The sequence below is a fragment of the Polistes dominula genome, unplaced genomic scaffold (genome assembly GCF_049000335.1).
Source record: "Polistes dominula isolate Pdom_NZ unplaced genomic scaffold, Pdom_raw_medaka contig_624, whole genome shotgun sequence".
In the NCBI taxonomy this organism is placed as follows: Eukaryota; Metazoa; Arthropoda; class Insecta; order Hymenoptera; family Vespidae; genus Polistes; species Polistes dominula.
This window is the reverse complement of record NW_028300891.1, coordinates 127562-138997: the sequence shown is the minus strand read 5'-3', so window position 1 is coordinate 138997 and position 11436 is coordinate 127562. Positions and strand designations below refer to the sequence as shown.

Below are 11436 nucleotides of genomic sequence, written 5' to 3'. Positions count from 1 at the left end.
AATTAATTATATAGAAATAGTAGACTAAGGCACAGCTGTACACATTTAATGTAATGCAAATTAATATCGAACATTTATATGCAAATGGTTTTGAAGATATTTTTTTTTCTTTCAATTAATATATATAATGAATACAAATGCATCGTGTTTTTACAATAGTTATTTCTTTATTGTATTCTAATAATAGTGACATATTGCAGAAAAGTATTAATATTTTATGTGTATATTATATATAATATATATAATATTATGTATATAATACATGTCATATATATATATATATATTTATACACAATATACATATACATATATATATATATATATATATATATATATATATATATATATATATATTATGTTTATATATATGTTTATATGTAGTAAATTTATACGCCTAAATGGTCTAATATTAAAATAGTCCATCTGATCGAATGATTCAATATTTATTTTGTTTTTGTATACTTAAAATAATCGTGCGCTGACGAAAAAAGTCACACCAATATCACCACATATTTTTCATTTCACACATCTGGCCACTTCATTTCTTTCAAACGCATTTCACCATTTCATATTAATAATATAAAATATAAGTATTATTGATACTTCCTTGAAATTCGATGAATATCTGCAGCATATAATATTACTTTGCATGTACAAAATAAAATAAAATTAAATAGAATTAAATTATTTTTCTGTTGAGCATCTTTTTTTTCTTTTCTTTGTCTCTTTTTCTTTTTTCCTTTCGTTACTAAAATAAATCTTTTTAATAGGTGAAATTGTTCAATCCATTCATAGATAATATATATATATAACTTAACAAAATCTTAAGATAACAAAAATATAATATTTGTTTTTGTTTCTTTATCCAGAATATTCTTGATTACTTCTTAATTACTTCCAAATCTTATTTCAATCCTATATTTAATGATAACCATTTGTAAAATGAGAAGTATACACAATTGTTACCATTATCATTTTTTATTCTATCTTCCCATCGATATAAGCTTTTATAGCAAGTTGACATTCTGTAGAACACCAGTTTTGAATCAATAAATATGTTTCCGATTCCAACGCTGCATCCAATTTTTTTCTTAAACTATGACGTAGCAAAGCTTTTGTTGCTTCCATAGACTACAAATAAAAAAAATAAATAGATAATTAATAGCAAAGAATGCAACCGTAACTTGTATGCATCAGTTGTTTTATTGTTGGAACCAAAATTGGTAAAGATAATAATTAAAAAAATATATTAATGCAATGAAAATAATTTTACCTGAGATGATTGTTCACTCATAGCTTTTAAAGAAGGTAATAATTCTATTTGGAATCGGTCTGGCCATAAAACTCGAGTAACAAGTCCAGCTCTTAATGCTTCACTCGCTGTCAAAGTCCTTCCCCCCAAAAGTAGTTCACTCGTCTATAATGATAATTAGATATGATTGTACTCATTTCGATTCTTTAATGCTAATATTCTTACTTATATATATATATATATATATATATATAGAGAGAGAGAGAGAGAGAGAGAGAGACTTACTATTGCACTTCCTAAAATATGTGACAAAGTAAAAACAGCTGCACCTTCTGCAATTTGTCCCAATTTACCATAAGGAGTATTAAATGTTGCTTTATCACTAGCTATCACAAGATCGAATAAAGGTAACATAGTTACACCTAATCCAATTGCAGCGCCTTGTACTCCGGCTACTATGGGTTTATTAAAAGTTGCTAAGCTCTTTATAAAGTCTCTAAAAATATATAAATATTTATCAAATTTATTGCAACACAAATATTATACGCAAATAATATTTTTAAATGACATACTTGACAGCATCTGCCATTTCTTGAGCAAGAAGTCGTCGTTCTTCTTTGTTAGGATGCAATAATGAGGAAAGTTCCAAGCCTTCACAAAAACTTGTACCAGTTGAAGTAAAAAGTACGACTCTACAGTCATCGTCTTTTCTTAATATTGACAAAGTTTCACGAAATTCTTGCATTACCTATAATTAAGCGAGATAAATGTAATAATATATTAAAAAGTATTATTAACACATTGTACACCAGTGCTCACATTACTTGTTTACGATGAAACAGAGAATAATCTCCAAATATATTTTGGCAGAATAATTATTGATCTGATCTTTTACAGACCATTGTCTGTGTTCTCTTAGAAATTAAATATATACACAAAAAAATAAACAATAACAAGAACAAAACATGTTTATATAGAGTAAAAAAGAAATTTTACAATACGCGCAAAGGCGATGCTCAATGTGCTAATATAACAATTACTATACATATTCAGCATTACTATTTTAATATGTATATTATTTTACCTGAAGTGTAAGAGCATTTCTGATTTTTGTAGAAGATGAAGGAGTAAGTATCAATTGTACAAGATAGCCATGCTTACGCACATTTATTTCCTTATTACTGAATTGACATCTGCTATCTGTTTTTGTTTTATTACCAGAAAATTCCAATACTTTAGTAATATTTGAATTTACTGAAATTTATGTTAATTTCTTTTAATATTTGTATTTTTTACCATAATATAATAATAGTATATATTTTATACAGAATAAAACAAAATAAAAATAAAAATATTTATAAAAAAAAATATAATAAGAATTATTTTTAAAAATAATACATACATATATACACTATATTTAAAACCAATATAACTTCTTACCCTTATTTTTACGGTTCATAGTAGTATTACTTGGCCGATTAGAGGCACTCACTATTGATAAAGCAGTAGCTGCCTCTGCAAGACAGGCAGATAGTTCATCTTCTTCCTTTGATACACATTCATTTTCATCAATGTCATTTCCTTTTGCAAAAGTGACTTTACTTTTGGCAGTTTTTTTACTTTTTGATGTTACTTTACCCGCAGCTGCACCATTAGATCTTGTAATAACTTTGCTTTGAATGTTGCTATTACTTTCATCACTCATCAAGGACTCCAATTGTTTAATACTTTTGTCTGGCCTCTTTAAATCTGTTTTTTTACTTGGTCGCATTATTGCTATTGTTTTGTCCTCATTTGAAGCTATTACAGTACCTGCATCATATTTTGATTCCTTTTTTTGTTTCTTTTTATATGCATTCTATCTTCCTGCGAATGTCTTCTTTTCATAGATCTGAGGGAATGTGAACTTTCATCTAATCGAATACTATCAGAAATCTGTTTTTCTGGGCCATCAATACTGACTCTAGGACTACCAGATGCACTAGAAAATGAACTAGATGAATGCCTTCTAATTATAATTGATGCATCTGCAGCATTTCTAATTTTTGCAGGATATACAAATTCTGCTGGTGATGATCCACTGGTTGATTTAGTGTTTTTGTATTGTTCATTCGTTTTTTGATCATTTCGTGAATCATTTGAATGTACAGTAGTTCTTGTGGATCTAGGCGATACTTTTGTTATACCAGGTGTAGATGTGCGCAACCTTAGAACTGCATTACGTACTAACTTTTTTCTGATTTTAAGTTCGCGTTGTACTTTCTGTAAATCCATCACTTTTGTTTGTGATTTTGTAATAGGTATTAAACGTTTCTTGTCAGGCTGTTCAACGTCATATAATAAATTTACAACTCCCTCATCTTGAAGTAATCTATCTATTTCGTTAATAATTTTCTTTTTAGGTTTAACATCTCCTGATGTTGAATCTGCTGTACTACGTTTTTGTTGTGGTTTTGTAACTTTTTTAGATTTTTTTGATGTTGTATTTAACTTAGTTTTTAAATTAACAGATTTTTTGTTTGATTTAATTTTTTGTCGCATGAGTTTTAACATTTTTCTTGGTGCAATAGGTTGTGGTCCCTTCTTGGAAAGACTTTGTTTTGGTCTTTTAACTGATGGATTTTCAGATTTTTGTATAATATTATCGATTTTATTTGTTAATTGTTTATTAGTTATTTCCTTTGTTACCGTTTCTGCGTCTTCCTTACCTGTACTACTTGATAACACAATGTTATCCTTACCTAATTCATTTTTATTTAATAAAATTGTATCAATTAACTCTTGTTTTGGTTCAGACTTCTTAGTCAAGGAGACTTTACCTTTGTAAACTTTTTGACGTTTCGTTATATTCTGTTCATGTTCTCTTGCTTTTTCGGTTGGCTTACGTTTCCTACCTGATCTTGATTCATCACTTCGTACATCTTGTCCGCTTACATCGTGATATTTCTGTTCTTCTTGGGTAATTGAATGTGCAGCCTCAGTTTCCGGAGAAGTTTCATCATTTGTATTGAATTTTACTTCTTCATCTATTAAGTCAATATTAACGATCTCTTTATTTTCATTTTCAGTTTCAATATCCTTATCAATGCTTTTAGATATTTTATTGAGTCCTGATTTAACTGTTTTTTTTCGTTTAGGCGTATTCTTCCTTAATGGCGTTACAGGCAATTCAAGAAGTTGCTTTAATGCTAGTTCACGTTCGATCGAAGGGTCAAGTTTAGGAGGTGAATTAAGTTCATTATTTATAATGTTTGCTGAATTTTTTCCCTCGTCTATAAGTACAGGTGGTTTTAAATTGGACCAATCTGGATCAACATCACCTTCTAAGATTGCTAATAATTCCTTGTTATCAGAACTTCCTTCTTTTGGAGATTGCACAGAAATATTTTCTGTATTTTTCTTACCAAAACTATCTGATGATAACTGAGGAGGATGTGGTAATGGAATAAGTGCTGGCATTGAAGATATAGAACCACCAGCTAATTTGCTCGATAACCTTTGTGTGATTTTTTTTACAAAAAATATGTCTGGTCCAGATGGTGCTTCAACATTTTTTTGTTTCTCTCGTAATCTCTCTTTTAATACTTCTGTTACTTCAGCAGGTGAAACTATTTGACTAGTTAAATGACGATTACGATTCTTAATCGGTGCTATATTGCTTTGTACTGCCTGATGTGACAAAACTGAATCTTGAGTAACATTGCGCGCAGATTTACCAAGATTTTGTGGTAAGGAATGAGTTAGTTTTTCTTGTGTTATAGATGATGCTACAGAGGTTTCTTGAGATGTAACAATAATTTTATTTTGAATTTGTTCTTCTTCCACTATTGTATCCTTGATAGGTTTGTCTCTAGTATTATCAACAAGTATTACAGTGTTATGTGAAATATTAATAACAGATTTATTATCATCAGAAGAGATTTTCTTTTCTATTATCGGTGTTGTATTATCTACGATTTTTGCGTTTTTCGGTTCATCCAATAAGCTTTTCAATTCAATTTCTACTGAATCTTGTACTTTAGGATTTGATTGATTTTCTTCTTCAAGATTTTCTACTCCCCAATCGTCAAATATATCTTGAATAACACTTCTTTTAGATATCGATACTATATTTGATTCCATTTTAATATCTGATTTCGCATTTTGAAAAGTGCCTATGGGAAGCGCAACGTCATTATCTTCAGTAGAAACATCTTTGATGTCTAGTATATTGGCTTTGCCCATGTCAATGTAATTTTCGATCTTTATTTCATTCTTTGTGTCAACCTTTAGTGAAGTATTCTGCTTAATATCATTACTGTCATTTTCTTGTGAAATATTTTTACCGTCATTATCATCATTTTGTAAATCCCTACTGCTATGAAATCTTTTATCTAAAGTATTTTTTAATGGTGTATTTAATTCATTTTTATCTTCATCTATGCTTTCAGTCTTATTTTCTGATATACACATTTCCGTATCTTTTGATTGCACAATCTCTGTTGAAATGACTTCTATAACCGTACCGCTATCTTCTTGATGATAATCTATAACTTCCAAATCATCATTTTTATGGTTATTTTTAATATCCTTATTATTTGACTCAATTAATTCTTCCTTTTCGCTATTTATCGTGTCTTTTATTTTTTCTTCTAATGTAGTCGATACTATAACTTCTTTGCTAGAATCAGAAGGAATAGGTATGGTTTCAACTGTCAGAACAACAACTTCTGAATTTTCTTCAACTAATTTACTTAGTTCTGCATCCATAACTATTGAATTGTTTTGATTATCGTCATCCTTACTCGTCTGTTTAATAGTTTCATGTAAGGAACAATCTTTATTGTTGGAGACTTTACTTAATGAATTAAGTAATTCGTCGCAAGCAATGTTGGCACTTACTGATTCGCTTACGTTTACTATCGTACAGACAGTACTGTTTTTGTTTTTCTTTGTATTATTATCCATTATTACTTCTTTGGATATTGTTGATGGTTGTATACTATTATACTGTACAAGATTAGATTCATTTTCTACTTTGATTGATTTTTCGGATAAGAAATCAACTTCTTTAATGCATTCAATTTTTTTCTCAGAACATTGGTCATCATCAGTATTTTCCACGCATGTTTCTATAGTAATGATATTTTGAGTCAGAATTTTTTCAAACAGATCATTATTCTTTTCTTTAAATAATATTTCATTACTATTTTTTAAAGTCTTCTGTTCCTTAGAATCTTCTATTTTTTCTATTTCTTCTATCGAAGTATTTTCAATATCAATCCGTGCATTAGAAACATCATCAAATAACACCGTTTTGCAATTACTCTGTAGATCTTTTTCAATTTTATTTATACTTGTTACTTTCGTATTGTTTTCTACATTAGAACATTCCACGGTATTCATTACTTCTTCATTTACATTAATATTTTCATTTTTGTCATTACTAATGCATTCATCCAATGTTGTATTTACTTGTTCCATTATAATGTGGTAAGATTCTTGCAATTTTTATATTAGATTATAGGATTTCCTGCAAAAATTAAAATATCAAAATATTTCAAAGATATACACATAAATATTTTATAACAAGTTCTCTATATAAATATACTCGACAAGTCATTATAAGTATAATTGAAAATATTATAATATAGAAATATTGATTCTATTATGTTTACAATTAAATATTAATTTCAAAATAAGCCAAGTGTATTTCTAACAGTAAACAAAATGAAATATAACAATAAAATATTAGTTAATTTATTCAAAAAATAAAATACAAGAAGGTATATTAGCACTTTTGACATTAGAAATATTATATAGAAATGTCATAACCTAATAGACATATAATTTGTTACTTAATACGAAAAATCAACTAGATTTATACGTTTAAAAATGAACGACCATATTTAGAAGACATTATTCACCTAATAATTAATAAACTATCATCAATAGATGTGTGATATATATATATATATATATATATAAATACTTCTTAAATTATTAAAATCTGTTCACGAGTCTCTTACATTGAAGTTTCGATTGTAATCAATCTATGGCGCGTAAAATAACACATGGATACTCTAGAGTTAGGTAATAAAAAATATATTATTAAAGAATGTGACCAAATCTTTCACGTAATAGTAATAAATTTAAATCAATGAAATTATTATTAAATTATAGCAAGATTATATTTTCGTCTAGTTCGTAGAAAAATTTTAATGGCAGATCGTAAACCTTACCAAACACCAAAGATATAGCAAACACACACTTTACATGTTATACAGTTTTATAATAATATCTCACAAGTTTTCATAGAATTTCCAAATCTACTATCGATTGAAAAAACGTCAACAAAACTTGACTATTTCCCTGATGTGTAATATATGTATATATATACTGTATATATTTTATATATATATATAAAAAAGGAAATATTTTTCTGAGCCTCTCAGAGTAATGTTTACAAGAGCAAAATCATGACACGCACCACGACGTCAAAATTCCAACTTTTACTAATTGTTGTTAATTAGAAAAATGAATCCGTAACATTTTTCATCGTTAAAATAGCATTTCAATGAATATCACTATAAAACTATAATAACATAATATTTCTTAATTTATCCCAAACTGATGTTTTATGCACAATTACAATCATTAACCAATAGATAACATTGAATAACAGTCTACACGTAACTGTCGGGTGATTCTCATTAAAAAGAACGAATTCTAAGCTGTTGATTATTTAATTTTAAATATTTACAGCTATTGGTTATTTTCTATGGTACTATTTGAAACATCCAATCGATACGAGCATGTATATTTTTTATAACGGAATAAACCAATCACGTTACTCAGATAGCAAGGATGAAAAAAGTAACTAAGTTATGGACTATGCGACAGAGATTAAAAATATGTATATTTCATGCAATGAATTTTAATTTTATAAATGCATTTATATTATTTTAATAATATTAAAAAAAAACTGGAAGACACTAGGTTGGCTATTTCAATTTATTTCGATTAACTTTAATCGATAATTCCATAAGCAGTGTGGTCAAAAATAAAACTTTGTGGGGTATACCCACGTTTGCAATATGGAGATCTAGGGGGTATAGTAATAAAAGAACATAGAGACAGCACTACTGTCGGAGTGAGCGCTCTCTTGTGTTTTATTGGCAGTGATCCCATTCGTGCGATAATTATCGTATACGTCACATAATTTGAAGCCTTGTACGATCCAAAATCCAACTTGTACGATAATTTACGATTATTTGATATTTAAATATAATTTTCGATATGTCTTGATTTTGTTTTTGTTACGCGATTCGGTTGCAGCGCACTGGAGCGCACTGGAGCGCACTGGAGCGCACTAAATCCTAAAATCCTAAAATCTGGAAAATCTGGAATTTTCAAAATCGGATCTGATTTTTCTGTGTGTACGATAATTTTTATGAGAACCCGATAATTTTACGACACTGTGTCGATCAGACAAGCAAGTTTCTGGAATCACTGTTTATTGGTGAACATAGTATGATCCAAACAAAAATTTAATAGCATTAAAAAAAGTTAAAACAATGGAAAAAATAAAATATGGATTTCAACCTGTAGTTAATAATATTATACATGGCCAAAATGATGAGAAAGGCAACAAATTATTCAAATCAAAGTATGTGTACGGTGTTGTGGAAAAAACGAATAACATTAGAACTGTCATGACAAGATTTATTAAGATCTATATTTAATGGATCACAACTCGAATCTTGAACATTTCTTACAATTGGTATTTTAGCTTCACAAATTTTATTTTGTGTTTTCTTTATTGGAATATTTACCTGTACTGTGGCCGTGCTTAAATCGTTATGATAGTTGAGATTACAAAAAAAATATGTCAAATATTCATAAGCTCCGTTTGTGACTATCTCTGTTTGACAACTTATGCTCCGTTGCATAGGCTTCACCGTAACAGTTTCAACATGAATATCAATCTGATGTTCTTCAACACTACTTGCATGTTCTTCATCATCTTGCTCCATTACTGTATCTATCGTATTTTCAATGTTTATGTTATTTCTATTTTTTTCACTCACAATACATTTATTGATGTGGACTATGTTTCTTTCACGATTTCTGACTCGTTGGAAACATTCTAACGATTGAATGTTTCTTTTTATATTTTCACGACCAGGAAAAATCGAAGGAACATAAGATGGATGTAACGGATGCTCTGATTTTTCATTATTTACAAAAAGGGTACTACAAATCCTTGTATATTTATTTGGTACCCAGTCTTTTGGATTTTTTCTGAAATCAAAGAAAAGAATTAAAAGGTTAAGTCATAATTATAAGATAAATGCCACAAATATTTGAAATTTCATCAACAAAATGATCAATTTTTACATACGTCACATTTAAATGTAATAATTTTACTGAATGTTACAGTTCATTTTTTAAAATTTTAATTAATATTGTACTTACACGTAATTTTTCACTGCATTCATCCACTGTTTACGTTTTACTACTTTCCATGAGGCTCCTAACACGCTCTCTGGAAATTTATAAAATTTCACTTCCACACCGAATCCACGTTCTCGACGTGATATATTATTACATCCAAGAACACAACAATTTTTTCTCGAAGTTGGCATTATTAAAAAAAATTAAATATATTTTATTTCTAATTATTTTAAAGTAAATCACATATGTTTACGTTAAATACATGATGTCAACTGCTTTGGATACTTGCCACTAGTTGGCGTAAAAGTGGATCCCTAGACGCACGGTCCTTATTGCTCCATACTATTGCTATAGGTAAACTTCATTGATTTTTTTGGCGAAAAAGACTCGGGACCACGGAGCCTAGATACCAGGAGGGTGATCGACATACGAAAATAACTAGCAAACGCGATTGGAAAGAAAAGGAAAGATCATTTTCGGAAATACGCCGCTAGGTTTCGTTATGTTCGCTAATGTCAAGTTTATAACGTCATCTTTTTCATTGACAATTGTTGACAATACTACATCATTAGCAATTGTGTTGTTTTTTTAATTTATAAAAAATAATATTTATTTAAAAATGGTAAATAAATGTATTGTTCATGGGCGTACAAGTGGACGAGTCAAGGATCGTAATAAGAATGCTAAATTAAATCAGAGAAATACGTCTTTATTCACTGTACCACAGATATTATAACCTTAATTGATAGTTATTAATTACTAATATAAAAAAATGCAATGATGCAAATGTTTTTTAACTCTACTTATGCTATAGAAATTTCTAGTCTTGTAAAAAGTGCAATTTACGATAATAAATTACAATTTATTTTTAATTGGACTTTTTAAATTTAGTTTTCCATCCTGTACTCAATTGCGACTAGGTAAGATGAAATTGAATAGATTTACACAACAAGTTGACGATAATATCTTGGAAATAATTATAAAATAATAAAAAATTTGTTCTCATTGCTATTTTTAACGTTAATTATAAGATTTAGTTAATTTATTTTGACTAACACGTGAGTACAGTTGTTACATTCCCGCAACAATAAACAAGGTTTTAGAAACCTGATATTAGCCACACTAACGCGCTCTAGTGGCAAAATATCTGTCCCGTCATTTTCGAACATTTCTAATACATTGCGTTCGCTCTCCTGTTATCTAGGCTCCGTGGTGCGTACAGTGATAAGTAATAATTGAAAATAACTTAATCATAAATTTTATAAGTATGAATAGAAGTGATTTACTAAATAAAATAAGTAAATTATAATAAAAATAGAATAAGTTTAAAGGAAAAAGTATCCTCAAATATTATTGATATGATAGATAGATAGATAGATAATATTTACTGCGTCCCCGAAGGGTTACACTCCTTTAACAATTATCTCCTTAACCTATCTTAACACTACCCTCTCCCTCACTTCCTCTTCCTCCCTTCCCCCTTCACCCGTTCCAAACCTCCACTTCTTCCTCCCTTATTCCCCTCCTTGTCTCTCCTTCTTCTCTCTCATACTCCCAATCCTCTTCATCCACTCCTCCCCCATTCCACTCTCATCCAAAATTTCCTTGATCCTCTCTTCCACTCCTCTCCCGTCCTCCTCCCCAACCAAATATTATTGATATGTTAGAATAGGTATGATAGAGAAAATAGACGATAATAATTATATAAATGGAAATATTTATTCATATAAGCATGAATATTTATACAA

General features: G+C 28.9%; 2 protein-coding genes across 2 annotated transcripts; both read right to left on the bottom strand.

The window, feature by feature from the left end:
• Nucleotides 1-537: 537 nt before the first annotated feature.
• Nucleotides 538-7906, bottom strand: LOC107072347 (HP1 and insulator partner protein 1). The gene is given in 8 exon segments (XM_015332205.2): nt 538-1131; nt 1274-1417; nt 1538-1748; nt 1825-2000; nt 2337-2506; nt 2693-3091; nt 3094-6764; nt 7722-7906. Coding segments are annotated over 7 exon segments (4875 nt in total). The 5' UTR covers nt 6716-6764; nt 7722-7906; the 3' UTR covers nt 538-978.
• An 851-nt stretch (nt 7907-8757) lies between these two features.
• On the bottom strand, nt 8758-11152 carry LOC107072346 (uncharacterized). The gene is made up of 3 exons (XM_015332201.2): nt 11077-11152; nt 9710-10036; nt 8758-9535 (listed from the first exon to the last, which is right to left on the bottom strand). Exons 2-3 carry the CDS (start codon nt 9877-9879, stop codon nt 8896-8898), a joined length of 810 nt encoding a protein of 269 aa, XP_015187687.2. The 5' UTR covers nt 9880-10036; nt 11077-11152; the 3' UTR covers nt 8758-8895.
• Nucleotides 11153-11436: the final 284 nt, after the last annotated feature.